The sequence below is a fragment of the Xenopus tropicalis genome, chromosome 1, assembly GCF_000004195.4.
Source record: "Xenopus tropicalis strain Nigerian chromosome 1, UCB_Xtro_10.0, whole genome shotgun sequence".
NCBI lineage: Eukaryota > Metazoa > Chordata > Amphibia > Anura > Pipidae > Xenopus > Xenopus tropicalis.
In genome coordinates, this window is record NC_030677.2 from 29,212,735 (window position 1) to 29,232,661 (window position 19,927).

The 19,927-nt window shown below is 35.8% G+C and overlaps 1 protein-coding gene across 2 annotated transcripts in view; it reads right to left on the bottom strand.

Annotated features, from left to right (window-relative positions):
- lcorl (ligand dependent nuclear receptor corepressor like) overlaps positions 1 to 19,927 on the bottom strand; it is a 59,852-nt gene that overhangs the window by 19,563 nt on the left and 20,362 nt on the right. The window contains exons 2-7 of one of the 2 annotated variants that reach the window (XM_012955714.3): positions 17,646 to 17,711; positions 16,647 to 16,726; positions 15,329 to 15,458; positions 12,576 to 12,803; positions 11,610 to 11,685; positions 6,386 to 10,858 (exon numbers count right to left, since the gene is read on the bottom strand). In XM_012955714.3, the coding sequence (XP_012811168.1) occupies positions 9,805 to 10,858; positions 11,610 to 11,685; positions 12,576 to 12,803; positions 15,329 to 15,458; positions 16,647 to 16,726; positions 17,646 to 17,711 (1,634 nt within the window). In that variant the 3' untranslated portion in view covers positions 6,386 to 9,804. Of the gene's footprint in view, positions 1 to 6,385; positions 10,859 to 11,609; positions 11,686 to 12,575; positions 12,804 to 15,328; positions 15,459 to 16,646; positions 16,727 to 17,645; positions 17,712 to 19,927 lie in introns of those variants that run through there. The other variant, XM_002940932.5, reaches the window with a different exon arrangement.

A 19,927-nucleotide genomic window follows, 5' to 3' on the forward strand; every position in this document is an offset into this window, starting at 1 on the left:
AACCCTGATAACTAAGTGAGGTTGTGCTATACAACTGAATTCATTTAGGAATCATATCCCTTATCAATATTTCTGGTGCTAGATTCAGGAGCACACCACTTATAATTTAGTACAGTGCTCAAGTCTTTTCTATATATTCTATATATAACTTAAGGTAGCACTGGGACATCCAAGCAGACAGAGCAGATAGTCAAAAAGAGACCACAGTTAAAAGCTTTGAGTTGAGATTAGGAGAAGAAAGATAGATTTGAGTTCTTAGGGTAAGAACCCACAGAGCGGTTGAGTCGCCCACAACTGATCTCTGCTATCACAGCAACAAACCACTCTGAAAAGGCTTTCCACTAGAAGACAATAGTAGTTGCCGGTGGAAAGCCCTTCACATTGCTTTGGTAATCCAAAGTCATGCAACATTTCCTCCTGCAGGCAACTTTGCACGACAATTGTTCCATGGGTTCTTACCCTTAGAGAAGGTAATGAGAACCATGAGTTGATTAGTTTGCCAAGGGAGGCAGTATAGAGGGAAAATAATAAGGAGCTCAGGACAGAGCTTTGGAGTATTAGTAGTGAGAAGTGGGTTTGGGCTTTAGCCAATAAGAGGTCATTAGTTAGCAAGGTTAGAGTAGTTTCTGTGGAACGTTGTTGTCTAAAACCAGATTGCAGGTGATCCAGCAGGTTAAGCGTAGTCTTCTCCTCCAATTAATTCTAGTTGATTTTAATACCTACAATAAACACTGGTGAATAATCTGCAAGTGTAATTAATATATTTGATGAGATTACATCCTCGCTCTCTACCAATTATCAATCATTTATTACAACATGGCATCTCTGTGTCTCATACTTAAATACTAATAATAAATGTGATAGTTATGTTGTTATGTCAGACTACGTTGAACTTTTATTTCCTTTAACTATTTTCTTACTTTTAATCCCAACAACAAATAATCTAGTTTCCTTACTACGTACTATAACTCCACTTCTTTATAACGTACTTTACATGGTCAAGATTGGAATTTGACTAATTAAGTATTTAGACTACAATTCTTTGTGATTATTACCACACTGTTTGTTTGTTAGGGATGCACCGAATCCACTATTTAGGATTCAGTTCAGATTCAGTTCAGAAAGGACTATGGAGTCAGCTGAATCTGAATCCTGCTTGAAAAGGCCGAATCTTGTCTGGTGCTGAACCAAGTCCTGGATTCGGTGCATTCCTAATGTTTGTATAATATAACTTCTATGTGCACTAAAAGAAACACATTTGATTCAGAGTCCCCTGTAATCAAAATATCTGAATTATTTTTAAGAACTCTTGAAATGTATTCATTTAATATTGTTATACTTGTTAAATAGCTTTGCAAGTAAAGCAAACTTTTTGACTGCTGCTTTCCAACATTACTTCACGCATTTAAAGGTCCTAAAAAAAAAGTCCCCTTTAGACTACTTTCCTCTTCATAAGTATTTTGTAATGAAGTTAAGTCCTAACAGGGTGTTCCTTAATGTTTTGGGGAATCTTTTGTGAGAACACCTTTGTGTAAAATATAGCTCTGAAGTATACATAGACCAGTATTCGTGCTTGCTATTAGGCTTTGATGCTACTCATAGCATCTCCAAGAAAAGAAAAACTTGTACTAAGATGTTGGTGTGCTAGCCATAGCTATATCTTTTCCAAAACCGTCTTAAAAAATAAATCTATGTGGCCGGTAAAATACCCTAAACAGCTTTGAGTGCTGTACCTTAAAAAAGTCAATTAGTAGATCTGTGGTGGGTTTGTAGTGAAATGACTGCCTGCTGAAACTACTGTAATATTCTACTTTTTAACTGAATTACTTTTAAAGTACTTGTTAAATGTCGCCCTTGTATTGGGAGCAAATCATTTCAGAGGCCGCCTCACAGTTCCATGACCTATATAAAAGCACTAGGCTTCAGATGTGTCTTTATATGGTCATGGAACTCCTCGGTGACTTATGATATCCCTGTATTTTACAATATGAGGTACATTATTCACTATATATTTTAAAAGTGAGCACACTGAAATATTATTCCCATCCCCACATCAATAAAATCCACATCAATAGGTACCAAGTTTGGCATAGGGATGACACACACTACCCACAAAAGTACCGGCCATAAGTCTGGCTGCTGCTCCTCTGGTTGAGGAGATGTTGCCAGATTGGTGCTTACACAATAACTCTTAAACACCCCCCCCCCCCCCCCCCAATTGTACTAAAAGTCATTAAGTTTACCCAGATGTAGTACTTATAGCATCTAATAAGATGTTTGGTTTTAAACAGGTTACTGCTTATTGGTTGCTCTAGGTGATCAGACCAGTGGTTAACTTTGACCCCTTTTATTACATCTCCCCTTAATCCTAAATGTATGGCCATTTACAGTCAATAGAAATTTACTGAATCTGCTATCTGTACCATTCATATATTACATTATTATATACTTACATTTTGCATCTGCTTCCCCCCCCCCCGACTCACTTATGCAAAAAATAATGAGAGAGATGATAGAGAGACTGTTGCTGAAAATACAACCTATTCAAAGCAAGGCAATATTGTAAGCAGGTTTCCACAGTTACCAAGGCTGTGCCTTTTCAATCTATTAAATTAAAAAATGAATTAATATAAAAGATACTCAGTGATTCTCTGAGCACTTTTGTGATTGACATGAATTTTCTATTTGAGAGGTTATGAGATATCCCTTTAACAGTCAATGGTCTACAAAGTAATATGTTTAAAGCTGCCACACAATATTTTAGTGGTTTTAGTGTTTTTTTTGAAACCACAAATAAACTTATTTCCACTAAAACCTCTAATGTCCATTCATTTATTACAAGATCTAAATTAAAAATTATTGAATAAATTCAAATGTGAAACAAAAAACACAAAAACCTTTATGAAATAAATTGTGCTCTTACAAAAAATCCCATAAAACCACAAATTAAATATTGTTACAATATGCCTTGAACAGCTTCCCATTATATGCTACATGACCCAGCAGATTTTAGATCTAAAAACCATAATTTGTGTAAACTAAAAGAAAATAAAATTAGTAAATTGGCCCCATAATGTAAACATGAATATTTGTATTGGCGTTTTACTAAACATTTCAGCTTCCCTGCTGCTCTTCACTAAATACAGTCACAAACAGGTTACTTTGTAGGCCTTTTCATTCTTCCTTTTTCAGAAAGTGAGGCAAGAATTACTATAAATTAGCTTTCCATTAAAAGTTAATTCAAATGAGTATAAAAAAAATAAGAAACATCTGCCAAAACAGGACCATGTGTCTGTTTTGGTGACAGAAGATGATATATATATATATATATATATATATATATATACAGGTCCTTCTCAAAAAATTAGCATATTGCGTTAAAGTTCATTATTTTCTGTAATGTACTGATAAACATTAGACTTTCATATATTTTAGATTCATCACACACAACTGAAGTAGTTCAAGCCTTTTAGTGTTTTAATATTGATGACTTTGGCATACAGCTCATGAAAACCCAAAACTCCTATCTCAAAAAATTAGCATATCATGAAAAGGTTCTCAAAATGAGCTATTAACCTAATCATCTGAATAAACTAATTAACTCTAAACACCTGCAAAAGATTCCTGAGGCTTTTAAAAACTCCCAGCCTGGTTCATTGCTCAAAACCGCAATCATGGGTAAGACTGCCGACCTGACTGCTATCCAGAAGGCCATCATTGACATTGAACATTGAAAATTCTGAACGAATAGGCTGTTCCCAGAGTGCTGTATCAAGGCACCTCAGTGGGAAGTCTGTGGAAAGGAAAAAGTGTGGCAGAAAACGCTGCACAACGAGAAGTGGGGACCTGCAGAACCAGTGGACTGAGTCTGGAGTAGAAACATCCAGAGCCACCGTGTACAGGCGTGTGCAGGAAATGGGCTACAGGTGCCGCATTCCCCAGGTCAAGCCACTTTTGAACCAGAAACAACGGCAGAAGCACCTGACCTGGGCTACAGAGAAGCAGCACCGGACGGTTGCTCAGTGGTCCAAAGTACTTTTTTTGGATGAAAGCAAATTTTGCATGTCATTCGGAAATCAAGGTGCCAGAGTCTGGAGGAAGACTGGGGAGAGGGAAATGCCAAAATGCCTGAAGTCCAGTGTCAAGTACCCACAGTCAGTGATGGTCTGGGGTGCCATGTCAGCTGCTGGTGTTGGTCCACTGTGTTTTATCAAGGGCAGGGTCAATGCAGCTAGCTATCAGGAGATTTTGGAGCACTTCATGCTTCCATCTGCTGAAAAGCTTTATGGAGATGAAGATTTCATTTTTCAGCACGACCTGGCACCTGCTCACAGTGCCAAAACCACTGGTAAATGGTTTACTGACCATGGTATTACTGTGCTCAATTGGCCTGCCAACTATCCTGACCTGAACCCCATAGAGAATCTGTGGGATATTGTGAAGAGGAAGTTGAGAGACACAAGACCAAACACTCTGGATGAGCTTAAGGCCGCTATTGAAGCATCCTGGGCCTCCATAACACCTCAGCAGTGCCACAGGCTGATTGCCTCAATACCACGCCGCATTGAAGCAGTCATTTCTGCAAAAGGATTCCCGACCAAGTATTGAGTGCATAACTGAACATAATTATTTGAAGGTTGACTTTTTTTGTTTTAAAAACACTTTTCTTTTATTGGTCGGATGAAATATGCTAATCTTTTGAGATAGGAGTTTTGGGTTTTCATGAGCTGTATGCCACAATCATCAATATTAAAACAATAAAAGGCTTGAACTACTTCAGTTGTGTGTAATGAATCTAAAATATATGAAAGTCTAATGTTTATCAGTATATTACAGAAAATAATGAACTTTAACACAATATGCTAATTTTTTGAGAAGGACCTGTATATAGAAGAATGCCGCACTCACAGGGCTTAGTGTAGAAAAATAGAGTGGTTTATTCAAACAAAAACCTAACGTTTGAGAAAGGCTGGAACCTCAGCCGAAACGTTAGGTTTTTGTTTGAATAAACCACTCTATTTTTCTACACTAAGCCCTGTGAGTGCGGCATTCTTCCATTTTTGCTCTCTAAACTACAGCTCTAATACTGCACCCAGGCGATCTGTGATTCCATCAGATGTGAGTGCCTGTTGCTTGGATTTCTGATATACATATATATATATAAATAAACCTGCACTTAAAATGGCTATTTATTTAAAACCTGCATTATAGTTACATAGTTAAGGTTGGTTGAAAAAAAAAAAAAAAAAAAGACCAAAGTCCATCAAGGTCAACTACAGTAACTGTAGATATTAGTATCACAATAGCCTTGGATATTATGCTTGTCCAAGAAATCATCCAAGCCCCTCAAATAGGCATTAATAGTATCTGCCATCACAACACACCTAATTTTGGGAGTAGAAGTTGGAATTCTTGATTAAATTTAAAGCTCCAAATCTAAAGGGAATGTCTGTAGATGGATGAGACTAACCCGCTAAAGGGAAAAAAGATCCCCGTTTACGTTTTCTAATGTACATGTAAGCACCTTTTGTTCATTGTTCTATTCCTTTTACCAGTTTAGCTGCACTTTTCTGAATTTTCATTTGTGTCTAAAAAAGACCTACAGTATAGGATGAAAACTTTTTATCATAAAAACAAGACCATTGTCGATATATATTTTATCTGCAGTTGCTGGGGTTTTCCGGATAAGGGATCTTTCTTTAATTTGAAACTCCATCCCTTATGTCTGCTAAAAATCATTTAAACATGAAATAAACCCAATAGGATTGTTTTACCTCCAATAAGGGGTAATTATATCTTAGTTGGGATATAGTACAAGGTACTGTTTTATTATTAGAGAAAAAGGAAATCATTTTTAAAAATTAGATTTTTTGCTTATAAAACGGAGTCTATGGGAGATGGCCTTCCTGTAATTTGGAATGTTCTGGATAACGGGCTTCCAGATAACGGATCCCATACCTGTACCTACACAGAAAGGCAATTTAAGATGGGCTAGGCTAGGAATTTTGCCTCAGGGTTTTGCCCTGTGATTCCAAAATGACCATGTGTGCCATTGTATTGCACTATACCTGCACAAACCACATCACTGCTTTTCTATTGTTTTTCCTCACCTTGCTGGCTATAAATCAAGTTAATGGAGACTGCTCCCAGTATAGGTGATATGTAAAACTATACATTTATTCATTAATGATTCTGAAGATTTAATTACCCAACATACAAGTTTATATGTACTATATTTTAAAATTGCTTCTATAAAGAGTGTGTTATTGTGTATATTTTCACACCTCCGATGTAATGCGTAGAAAAGACCTTACAAATGTCAAGTTAAACGTTCCGTTAGTCAAGCAGACTAATTTTTTGTTTAAATATAAGAAGGCTTAAATGATTACCAGCAAGACAAAAGTTTATTCTGTGTAAAATGGATCAAAGTTTTCTAATAACAATTTCACTTAAGACTATGTCATTGAAATATTAAAACGGTTGAGTTAATTAGGAAAGAAAAAATGTGACCATATTGTCTGTCAAAGTATTCCAGCACACAAAAAGAATAATTTATGTTAGAAACACATTTAGAGGTAGTAGTATTACTTAAAGAACAAAAGACTTACCATAGAAAAAAAAAAAAACTGTGAATGATTTACTGATTAACATTTAAGTTATGGAATAAATAGAGCATGAATCAAATAACGTATGGAGATCAATAGTTCCTTCTTAAACTCTCTCAGAAATGGCTATGAAATGTTTTTCCACAAATTGAGATTTAAAATGACATTAACAAAACAAATTGCTAAATACAATCCAGTTTAGCTTTATAAACACAAAGAATACACATGAGTACAACAGGTAATCAGATGTCATTCCTTAGAAAATATTGTAATAAATAAGTCATGAATTATAGTGCAATTGATTGATGCATAAATAGAACTCACTGCCTAGAAAAATGGTTATTAAAACAAATTAAAAAAAAAATCAAAGCAGTCGCATTTTACCCAGTTACTGTGAAATGGCATATGAGTTAATGCTGCAATTAAACAAAAAAAACTGGTATTATATTGTAAACAAATGACATTAATATACAAGGAAATATAAAATGGTCAACTACAAGAAATGGTTGAAATTGTTTTACTGATCAGTAGTTTTAAAAACAGAGGCACAAGTTTTTTTTGTTTCATTTTCTTTTTCCATATAAAATAGTTCAAAAACATTCAAATAAGCATAAAACTTAATGGGGGTTTATTCCCCTTAAACATATATTTCTTCTGTATGTGTGAAACTGCCATAGGATGAGTAGTAAATAAACATTTTTTTTTTAATCGTTTCAGTAAAGGCATTGGAATGGTTTTATCTACATATGCAGGACTTAGGGTTGCCACCTGTCTGGTTTTGACCCGGATAGCCCGGTTTTTGGAAGGGCGGCCTGGGTCAAAACCTCCTGCTCGGTTTCCCAAATCAGGAAAACCGGGCAGGACTCGGTAACATTGACGTGGCAATCATCGATCGATGCGTCATAGCTCCATCCCCGTGATTTCATAGCCCCGCCTCCTCCCCACCCCACAATGTCACGGTCCCACCTCCTCCCCACGACCTGTGACATCACCCCCACCCGTTATAAAAGCCCATGGAGGTGGCAACCCTAGCAGGACTGTAAATAGACAACACATTAAAAGTTGCATGTTGCTCACTCACTGGATTGCTGAACAGATAAATATCCCTACAAATGATAAACCGTAGTACAAAGCTGCAGGTATATAAAAGTAGTGAAGGCTGTAACTAGACTGTCCCTGATATTTGAAACTGATAGGTATTTTATATGAACTTTATATGAACTATTTTGAAATGTTGCTTGTTTGCCTTAAATATATACAGTCCACGGAAAAAGTTGCTTGATATCGCCTGAACATATGTTCGGCTGAATGTGTAATAGAAAAAATTAGGAGTCAAATAACTAACACATCAAAAAAAAGGTATTCTTAAAGGGGGCCCATCACCCACACATAAACAGCTGTATAATAATAGTCCTTTGAAAAATAAACATGAAATCCAAATTCTTTTTTTTTTAATTAAATCATCCATATCTGTTGTAAATGTATTTAAAAATCTGAGCTGTCAATCATATATTGCCTGCCCCGCCTCTATGCCTCCGGCATATATATGCTTGACAACATATAACAACATATAATTGACATTAACCTTCCATTCAGCACTTCCTAGATATCACCTAGATGGCAAATACCTAAGATTTTTGGGTGATACAAAGCTTTCCTTAATAACAGTGTACACAAAATGGCGGCTGCCTGCTGGCTGTGACTGTAAATTCCAAGACTGAAGGAAAAAGAAATTCAAAAATTTATACTGTGTCAGTAAAGTTCATTTTGCTCTACTAGCATGATACAAAAGGATTTGGAATTATTTCTTCGGGTGACGGGTCCCCTTTAATTTTTTGCCAATGAACAGTAGAGCTTCCAACAAGTTTCAACAAGGTAAAAATATATAGACATAAGATCATAAAGAGTTATAACCTTATACATGCAACAAAGGAATGGTTAACCTGAACTACAGGCATTTCAAATTAAACAATACAACAACCCCCGACAAGTGAAGATTTATGAAAATAGTCTTTTGAAATTCAGAGGTAAGGAAAACAGTGTAATGCCTTTGAAAAGACCAGAGAGGAGTGCTCTGTAAAGGTAGATATTAAAGGACTTAATAAGATGCCTTGTTAAGGGGGAATCTTGGTTTTGGCCTGGAAAGGTTTCAGATACAAATATTTAAAAGTTGAAAATATATTCATAAGACCCTAAACAAAAAATTTGGTAATTAGCAAAGAAAAAAAAATAAATTACTCATACAAAAAAAAAATGAAATTATGACCAACTGAACAGGTTTCTAAATTATACAGCAGCAAATACATAACAGTTACACTGAGGTTCTTCAATAGGAGGAGTGTGACAACCCTTGAAAATATATTTATATATAGATATATAAAAATGCAATAATTAAAACATTTAACAAAAGGTCAAACAAGTTTAAGCTTATCTTGTGCACATTATGAACATGCTTTACCTGCATTCCAAGATTCTCTTCATAGTTTAAAATTGAAATTTAAAAAAAAAAAAAAAATCTTTAATAAATTATTTTATAAACTTACAATTAGTATTTTATAGTCTTACTTTGAAGACACATCTGTAGTGACTTTCTATACCTACTGTTATGGGACTTGTTGTTATTAGTGTGTCTCTTAGTAGCTGCAGTAAATAAAATAACATTTTCATTGATAAGTAATATCAAATATTTGTAACGCTGCACTTTTTTAAACATTCGTTTATATCCAGTGCTTTAACTGGCGGATGCTTAAATGCACCGTTGGGCTGCAGTTCAGTAATACTGTGTTCGTCAACAGCCAACATTCTCCTCATCATTTCCCCAGTAAGCTGGTCCAAACTTGGTTTTTTGTTTTCAAATAAAAAAAAAAAACATTATTTCACTGTAAATATTGAGGAGTGGAGGTTTCTTTTACAGGAAACAAGAAAATTCATCTTGTTAACTATGAACCAAAACCCTGAATAAGCTCATCAGTTCACCAGTTTTGCAATTAGTATGCTCAATACAAAGTCTCAGAATTAAGTGCGCAACAAAATAATTCTGTCCACAGTGAAAACCCTGAATTAACTATTTTAAAGGCATGTATGTGTTTTTTTTTTTTTAACTGTATATTTTTTTTTTTAGAGGAGCATGTTTGGTCACACTCAGTTGTGTGTACAGTAATTCTGTGCAAGACTATGCACACAAAGATTCATGACAAATTTATATTGGCTTGCTGCCATTACTTGAGTTGCCAGTCCCTGAATTTGTGACATTGTATAAATCTGTATCTGCCAGGCGAAGCTTTTTCTTAGGTGGATTTTTCAGTGTTCCAGATCTTTCTTTAACCTTGTATTCTAAGGTGCTGTGAGGTACTCCATATATTCCTTGTGCTTTGGAAACACTCATTTTACCACCCAATACCATAGCAATAGCCTCTTCCATGATTTCGTGATCATACTGTCGGTATCGGCCACGTTTTTTCCTAGGTTGTTTATCTTTCTTATCATCGTCAAGATTATCAGATGATACATCTCCTGCTCCGTTCTTTGAATTAAGACACAAAGGAGAAATATCCCCATGCAGACTGTAGGAGTCAACATTTGAGTGAGTTATATCTTTGTGAGTTATATCTTTGTGAGTTATACTCTTTGAACATTCAACCTTATTTTGCTTAGGGAGTATGTTTTTCAGTTTCTGAAGAGAAGAACCTTCCAAACCTGTGGAGGCTTTACTAACCTGGTACATAACATCCAAAAGACCAGCACAGTCTGTCTGTGGTTTGGGGATAGAATTTACCCGTACCTGAGGAATTTTTAACTGTACAGTTGGGTTTGAGGATTCATAATGCAAACTTTCTTTTTTTTCTTTAAACTGAGCAACCATTCTCTGAAGAGTTAACTGATGGAGGTAACTGGAAGCTGTTGGTAGTTTCAGTTCCGAGGTTTCAAGTAGTTTGAGTTTATTTTTTTCTGTGTGCTCTGCCTGAGCTTTTGCCCACAAGGCTACTTTCTGCAAGACTTCACATGTTTCCATATTGTTTTTAAATAAATACCCATCATTGCAGTTCTGAGCTGGGTTTTTAAAATATGCAGGCTTGCCTGCAGGTAAGGCTTTCAAGTGAAGAATTAAAGTTTTCTGAGGTATGCCATAAAGTATGGCAGCTTTATTAATGTCCAGTGTTCCCAACTGAATATCTTTCAATGCTTTTGAAAGCAAGCCTTCTGCAAATTCAGCGCTTCTTTTCAGATAGTCGGGTCTGTCACTCTGCCATCTCCTGGATGAATGGAATGAAACGATGGTCAACGGATGTATGAGATGTGCACACAGGTATGGTAGGGGATGGTCCACTCCTTTATTATTTCTTGCTTAGGTAACATCACCGCTTCTTACAATCTTTTTATTCAATGGTGGTAGTTAGAAGTTTTAGATATCGTTACATTTCAGCTTGAACACTGTGTCAATCATATCGTGGCTTCAATAGTAACCCAGGCAAAATATTCAAGGCAAATAGATTTTTGCTTATTTACAAAACTTTACTTTAATCCCTTTGATGCTTGCAGAGCAAAGCTGTTATTTTTAGCTTATAAAATTAGTAAGCCCTTAAGATTAAGCTTTTGTTAGTAGAAACGTGACGTTACCGCTAAACAAGTAATAAAAGAGTACACCCCTTTTAAAAATTTTGCATCAGCACACAAACACACACACAGCACATTTCCCTCAACTCTGTTTTATGGGAACGGTAACCTGCTGCTAAACATATTTCACTTTATTTGTTCTGTTTTCCCCTTTTGTAGGAAATTTGGGAATCTGAAACAGCTTTAAAACTGTCTCATATGAGCTCTATATAATAAAAATGACTAAATGGATTATCTCTTTATAGATACGCTGTACGCACATTTTATCTATTCAAATAGTCATTATATATTGAACAGACTATAATGAAATTGGAATGGAACAAATAAGCTTGCATGCACACAAATATTTAAGCATTTGGTTTTCCAAGAATCATTTCAAATTTCACTTACCCAGTCTTAGAATTTCTTTTTTTTAGGTCTTCCAGTGTGTTGTTCCTTTTTATAGAGAGATCCAACACTTCCTCTCCTATAAATGAGAGGAAAATTATGTTTTGTGTCAGCATTCTGTACAAAGAAGTTCTGGTGAAGTATAAATTATGACTGTCCATAATTAAGCTTTTATACAACAGGTAGCATTTATAACAAGAAATAAAAGCAAGAATACCTTAGTAAAGAAATGGGATTAGACATTTATATGAAAGTGGCTTAAAATTTATTTTGCTGTGGGATTTATTTTTTTAGTAACTGTAAACCTTAAATGATTATATGTTGAGAATTGCAAAAGTACACAGATCATTGGTCAGTTCTGTTATTTTACTGAATAAATCACAATGAAATTTTGTTGTGACCTGGTTTAAGCTGCAAAACTAAAACAGATACATGAATAAAATAAGAAAATGTTGTTTACCAAAAAAGAATATAATTCTCCCACTTTATTTTTTCATTTCATTAAAAAAAAAATGTAACCTCCATTTTTTCTTCTATTTCAGTAGAAATATATGAATAGTCCCTGCGGAGGAAAAGCATGCCTATAGAAACATTTACAGAGCAAAACATTTTTTTCTGTAAGACTGAGCCCATTAGCAAGTTTTACTATTAAATGCCAAAATCACAATGACAGTAGAGCACTTCCCCTGCACATAAGCCACACATAATCAAGCAGTTATTGACCATGTCCATAATATACAGACAGGAGTACAACCTGACACATTTTAAGTCTGGCACTTTAGAGGCCTGGCAAACATTGCATCCTTCAATTCTCTTTAAAAAGCATTTGTTTTGGGGTCTTGCTGCACTATGTATCTGTGCTCACTAATCGGGGCAAATATTTTGAGCACAATTGCATCCAGTCAGTTTTGATGCATTCAAGACAAATGCACCAAACGCAGACCCAAAAAATGCTGAACTTCACCTTACCTTTTAGAAAATTATGTCCTTGAAAGCGAGTGACAGTGAGGTCTAGGGGACCCTCCTGCTCTTCCTGACTGGCAAAGTAAGCAGGAGTTCGTTCCATAGCTGTTTCATAGTTTACATGATGCTCCTTGCTGCTTTTTGAAATATATTCAACTGCAAACTGACGTATCATTTTTTTCAATAATTCCTGAGCTACAAGTGGAATGTTAGGATCACAGTTCTGAGGAAGATCTAACGAGGGAGGGAAAAAAATCAAATCAATCATACATTAAGAAAATAAGAATTATGTGCTTTCTGCTTAGTACAGGTATGGGATCCCTTATGCAGAAACTCTTTATCCAGAAAGCTCCAAATAATGGGAAGTCCATCTCCCACAGACTCTATTTTAAGCAAATCATTCTAATTTTTAAAAATGCTTTTATTTTTCTCTGCAATAGTAAAACAATACTTTATAACTAAGCTGCAGGAATCAATATTGGTGGCAAAACAATCCAGTTGGGTTTATTTAAGGCCTAAATAATTTTTAGCAGACATAAGGTATAGTAATCCAAATAACAGAAAGATCCCTTATCTGGAAAACCCAAGGCCCCAAAGCATTCCACATACTAGATCATTTACCTGTATTTTTTTATTTTATTAATGTTTATATTTATGAAATATCAAAATTAAGAAGTCAAAAAGATGCGGTTGCCGTGGGTAAAAGGAGGATAAAATGAGGGAACAAATGAAAAATAGTAGTCCACAAGTTTGACATTTCTGTTTAAATAGGTCAGATTCCTTCTAAATTGTACCACTTTCACCAAATGGCTCCATTCTCTGACACTTTCTGCCTTGTCGTGGTTGAGCACCTCAAATTTTTCTCATCCGCCTTACCCACAAATTATATTTATGTCTATGGATCTATGAATTCTGCTGAATTCACCAAATGGAATTTGACAGAAACTACCTTGTCCAAATGAGATACAGGTATAGAATTGGTTAACCAGCATGCTTGGAACCTGGGGTTTTCTGGATAAGGGGTCTTTCCAAAATCTGAATCACCATACCTTAATTTTACTTAAGTATCATTTAAACATTTATTTAACCCAATAGGATTGTTTTGCCTCCAATGAACATATAATATTTTAGTTGGGATCAAGTATAAGATACTGTTTTATTATTACAGAGAAGGAAATCATTTTTTAAGAATTTGAATTATTTGATTAAAATGGAGTCTATGGGAGATGGCCATCCCATAATTTGAAACTTTTCGAATAATGGGTTTCTGTATAACAGATTCCATACCTGTAATAATATATACAGTACAATGAGTGTCTGAAATTTCATAACCTAGAATAACCTCATTACCTCATACACAAAAGGTCTAGTCAGTGAGCAATGGCAATAGATATTAAGTATCAATACCTGCTCTCTTTTACATCTCTAGCAGCCGCCATTTCTATATAATTTTACAGAAGTCTAACAGCACTTGTAATTAATTTTTTGTATCTGACCACATTTGAAACTTTTAAATATTTTTGTCAGGCTTCCAACCTAGTAGGATATTTAGAATATGCCAAACCCCTCCAAGCTGTTAGTAGCAGTAGCTTCCAGAGAGATTGAGGCACCTAATGTAGTGTTTTCTGGATAAATAACAGTAAAGCAGACAGTGCTCTGCTGTAAATCCACAGAGATTTCTTTGGACAGACGGTAAGTGTAAATGGCAGCCACAGACATCACCGTTCTAAATGGCATATTTATTAAAGTTGCCAGAAGCAACCAATCAGAACTTTGCCTTTGTTTTCTAAAGGTACCCATAAACGTTAAGATCTTTTAGATTTTTTCCGAGATGCCCATCTAAGGTGAGCGATATTGGGCTAATTGGGCTAATGATCAAATTACAAAAGATGGTCATAGGGGCCGTCGGACTGCAGGCTGCATCAATAAGCCAATGTGATTCCCGATCTGACAGGTAAATCAAACCTGCCCGATTAACACCTGACTGATTTTCGGCTATATACATGTGCAGGAAAGCTGCTGAATTGGTCTAAAGGACTCGTTAACTTAAATCTACCCTTGTATGGCCACCTTAAAGGTGACCATTCAAATTTGAATGCTGATTGGTTGCTAGGGGCAATATTACCGGTGATGTTGGCTTACACACTATAATAAATATGCCCCATAGTGTTCTTAACAAGCAATGCAGCTTTTGAAGCTTGTCAACTATAAAACTATATAAAATTTGTTCTACAGGTCCACCAAATGCTTACATTATCAATTAATATTTGCATAAAACAACTAGCATAATGCTGCTAAATGCTATATACCTTTCTCTCTGTTTTTATTTGCATGAATGTACACAAGTAAATTTCACATAAAAAACAGTTGATAACAGTTCCAAATGCCATCCTTAGTGCCACCTGCTTTTCAGAGCCGGAACTAGGGGCAGGAAGAAGAGGCACCTGCCTAGGGCTCAACACTGGGCGGGCCCAAGCAGGTACCGCGCCTACCTACCCCTGGTCAACGCTTTCTTGCCCACGCTGCTTGTCATTGCACAGCATCCCGCTGCCCCATTGTGCTGTTATTGCGTATGCACGCTCTTCTTCTCTCGCTTGTGCACACATGTGGGGTGGCAGTGGTGAGGCGGATGTCCAGGTTGCCTAGGGTACCTGGTTGGCTTCGCCCGCCCCTGCTGCTTTTAATAATGATCTATGATTGCCGAACATCCTTCTGAACCACACATATTGCCCATTTCTTTAAGGAAATGTCATGTCTACCTTTCTTTTGAAAGAGTGCATTTAAGTAATCCTCTGCTTGGCATTCAACTTTCTCTTCACTGAACTGGCCCTGAGATATCAGTTCTTCTGTTGGAGTGGACTGTGCTGACCCAACTGATTGTGTGCAATCCTTATTTAAAGAAAAAAAAAAAGGAAAATTAGAAATTACATACTGTATACATTAATAAAAAACTCAAAAGATACTTGCAGGCAAAAGTGAATGATACAACTTTATGGACCTACATTAAGAGGAAAACTGGTAACTGCAACGCCTTTATTGGTACATTTGGAACAGTTTGGGTGCCATCACATTTTTGCTTAGCATTAAACTGGTATAAAATAATTTGGTTTCACTGACTACATAGGTAATTTCTGGACTGAAACAATTAGGCTACAGATTTTTATATCAAAATGTAAAGGGAGGGTCTAACCACTTCATAAATTAATATACAGGTATGGAACCCATTGTCCAGAATGCTCGGTACCTTAAGTCTACTAAAACATTATTTAAATAGTAACTAAATGCAATAGCATTGTTTTGCTTACAATAAGGATTCATTATATCTTAGGATCAAATACCAGGTATTGCCTTATTATTACAGAGAAAAAGATAATATTTAAAAATGTGAATTATTTGATTTAAAATGGAGTCTATTGGAGATGGCCTTTCCTTAATTTGGGAATTTTCTGGATAACGGGTCCCATATCATACCATATAACTGCATAGAGTGATTTTCAGAGCACTTTTGATATTTCCATTGATTGTTTTGATGATGTATTAGAAGTTTTACAGTAATAATATCATGCTTTTTCCAGTGTCTCTGTTGAGCTGGATGCCAGAGGGTCGCTGTTACAGACACTGCCCCGCACAGTTCAGCTCCTCCCCATTAGCTAAAATAGTTTATGTAGCTGAAAGGAAGAGATCTGTGCAGGGCAACATATTTCTATGAGATGAAGCTTACATAAAATATTTCTTTTCATAATAATTAATAATCAGGACAGGAGGTTAGGAGAAAATACATGTTTCTCCAGTGCAGTGCACAGCTAGAGCAGAGTTTCTATGGAAACCAGCAATGCCAACTCTTCATTGGCTACTAGACTGGAGGGCATGTTTGGTACCCTGAGTTGACAAGGACTGAGCATGCTCCATAGCCAACAGTCAATTTGTGAGTGATGGGTCCGAGTGGATAAGAGGAGGACAATGAATCCTAAGTGATTAAGGGGATGCTGCAGCCTAACTATTAATGTGCATGTATATATGTATGTATGTATGTATGTGTATATTTATGCAACCCAACTTCTAGTAATAGACACTTACGACAACTGAATCTTTTCGAAGGCTACATAATGAACATCTATCGTCCGCACACCAATCAACCAGTTCTTCTGGTTCACAGTCTAAAAGAAATTTAAAAGAAATTTAAAAAAAAAAATCATTATTATTAAATAAAAACTCAACAATTATTTATATTTTGTAAGAGCTAGAATTTTCTTAACTACTTTTTTTTAATGTTTTCCCACAGTAAATGAGAAAAATATATAACATCCAAGAGACAGGGAAGGTATGGTAGTAATGGGATTGATAGGGGAAAAATATAAACAACGCTTTTTGGCATAAGCCCAGTCAGTTTGACTTATGCTAGAGGCCATAAACTGGATTTTTATTTACCGATATAAAGACATGTAGGCATCTTCTTTTAGATGAAACAGAGTATGTGGATTATAAAAGTGCCCCTCACTCGCTTGAACCATCTTGCCAGGCCCTTCAGGCTGCTAAAGCTTGTTTGACATAAAATGAATGATTATGGATAATATTTTTGATGCATCTGGTTTAGACTGGTGCAGTCTCTGCAACAGTTTATTTGGCTAGTTCAGAATTTTCTACCATGATTTGGAATTGGAGATCAGATAGTATGACCAACATATAAGGGATGCAAGGGAGTTTTTTGTTTCCAGTGCCCCATGTTCTGACTCAAGAGAGGGACCTTTTACCTCTATGATGCCATGGAAGAAAATATAAAAAAAAAATATTTTCAACATATATCTTCACAGTTTTGGTCAGAATACTGTGCAACAAAGGTAATTTATTTGCCTTGCTTTTGTTTTAAAATCATTCAAGGTAATTGGCCTCCAGATGTATTAGGTTTATGCTTAGGATGAGAGACAATTAGTTTGTTCTAGTGACTTCATTCAGCTGTTTGACAGACACCAACAGCAGATATCACAGAGCCAAACACCTATACACACATACAATCCTAACTTTGCTACTTCATATTAATCTTATTATAGTCATCGTAGAATACGAATATATTTTTACCATCAAACAAACTGAGGTCTCTACGTAATCCTGGTCCATACAGCCCTTCTAAAATGCTCTCGAACCCTATAAAACACAGGGAAAAAAGGAGCTTAATAAACATGTTTATACATTTAAAAACATTGGCACTATGATACAACCTCACTTGGTATCTTTACAGTTGTAACAAAATGTACTACCAAAAATACACCTAATTATTGATCATAAACTGAAGAATCATTGCAACACCAAACATCTGTAACACTGACACCACAGTACACATGTATATGTGTATACAAGCCTGAAATAAAAAGATGTGTTAGCTTCAGCAATGCTGTATAAATGCAGCAATAAGTGCTGCTGCTCCACTTTTGTTTGCCTAACTTTTTCCTCTTAAAGTTGTCTTGTATTTTAATATGTTCACAGTTTTTCAACAGTTTTAAAATGTATGCCAATTGGGTGTAAGACCAAGTAGATGTGATACAATCAGCTGCAGGAAACATACCTTAATAGACAGGCTATAGTAGGCTTTTGCATTCTCTATACAAACAGAACATTTGCTGGATCTATAAAGGTCTATTAGGGACAATTCATATGTTGGCACCTCACGTCCTTGAAGATCACAAGGCAGGTCATTGGCCATCCTAGTTTTCTGCTGTGGCCAATAAATTCTGCTCCCATAGTTTACTTGCTTGCTAAAACCATTTTACTACCAGCTCACACACAGATTTTTCATACACCTATGTATAACAACCAGATGCCCTGAAGTTGTGGTAGACATTAAAGATGGAAAAACGTATTCTTCTACTTAATAACAATTTACGCAAATTCTAAAAAGTATGGAATGCATGGTTATACAGACAAGGTTCGTTACATACTCTCTGATTCACTCATGACCGAAAAAGGTATGCTCAGCCGCACCCAATCTCTCCCTCCCACCCTGTTTAATCATATAAAGTTTAAACATAAACATTTAAAATCTCACAAATGTAAAAACCAGACAAATGCTGTTTAAGATTGCAAATCTTTTTTCTATTTCATACAGATATGTAACATGCAATTTCTTGATAAATATAAGGGTGATCACAATAAGAAAAGAGTTAAAAAAAAAAAAAATACAAACATTCTACAGAGGGCTAATTTAATACAAAACACTGAAGGCCACAAATCTTAAAAATAAAATAAAAAACATATTTCACTTACCAGCACAAATTGCAAAGTAGATCTATAGCATTGGATAGTAAGATGCTCTGTAACCCACTCTTTCCCTAGCTTAATCTGAATGCGGATATGAAACAGCCAGATCAGCAACTACAGCTCAGAAAATGACTTTTGACCAATCATACAATTCTGTGACACGGTGCTTCTGATATTCAGGGCGCTATGGCTTCAAGGACTCATGTAAAGATTTAGGCTGCATCACAATGTAATGAAGCACTTGAAATCTTAAATGTTGTAATGCCTAATGACAAATGATGTTGGATTTATCGCGCCCTGACCCTGGGAATGATATGAATACAGCTTATGCCTTTTGTTAGCACATGTAAGTTTCACTCTCAGCTGAAAATTGTGACACCGGACAGACACAAAGAGAACACTTTTTTAATTTACTTTTTATTACATGATGCTTTTCAGCTGGATTTCATCATTATACACACACATATATTATATATACACATACACCTTACCATTACTCTCGCACAAGTGGAACATTTTCCCTTTAAATGAGCAGTGTAGCTTTTAACTGCTCCCCCTTGGCTCTGGCATTCTGTACTGCTGGTTGTTAGGCTGTAGGGGGCGCACACAAGCCGCAGCCTAACTCAGATCAATGCAGCAATGGGTATTATGAGGCAGCAGTTCTAAACACTGCCTGAGGTGACTCATTAAATCAAGGACAGTTTTATATATACGCATGATTTTACATGGTGTAGTATGGTGTTGAAGTTGTAATGTGTGTGATTTAACTCCACTATTGTTACACATCTAAATAAATAGGCCCCCTCTTGTGACAAACCAGATGCAGACTAGTAGACCGCTTAATAATCAGCCTAACACATTATGCGTATGGATATAAAGAATAATTTCTAAAAGGTCTGCCACAAAACAATAAATCTGACACTCCTATCCCTTTATCTTTGAATCAATGTACCATTCCCCCCCCCCCCCCCCCCATTGCTTCCACACCCTTGAAAATGTACAGCTACATGAATGTATTTGCTTTGCGAGTACTAAACAACGCAACATGTGTTACATTCGGAGGTAGTCCATTTTTTCTTAGAAATCCAAAAAATAGGAAAAAAGCT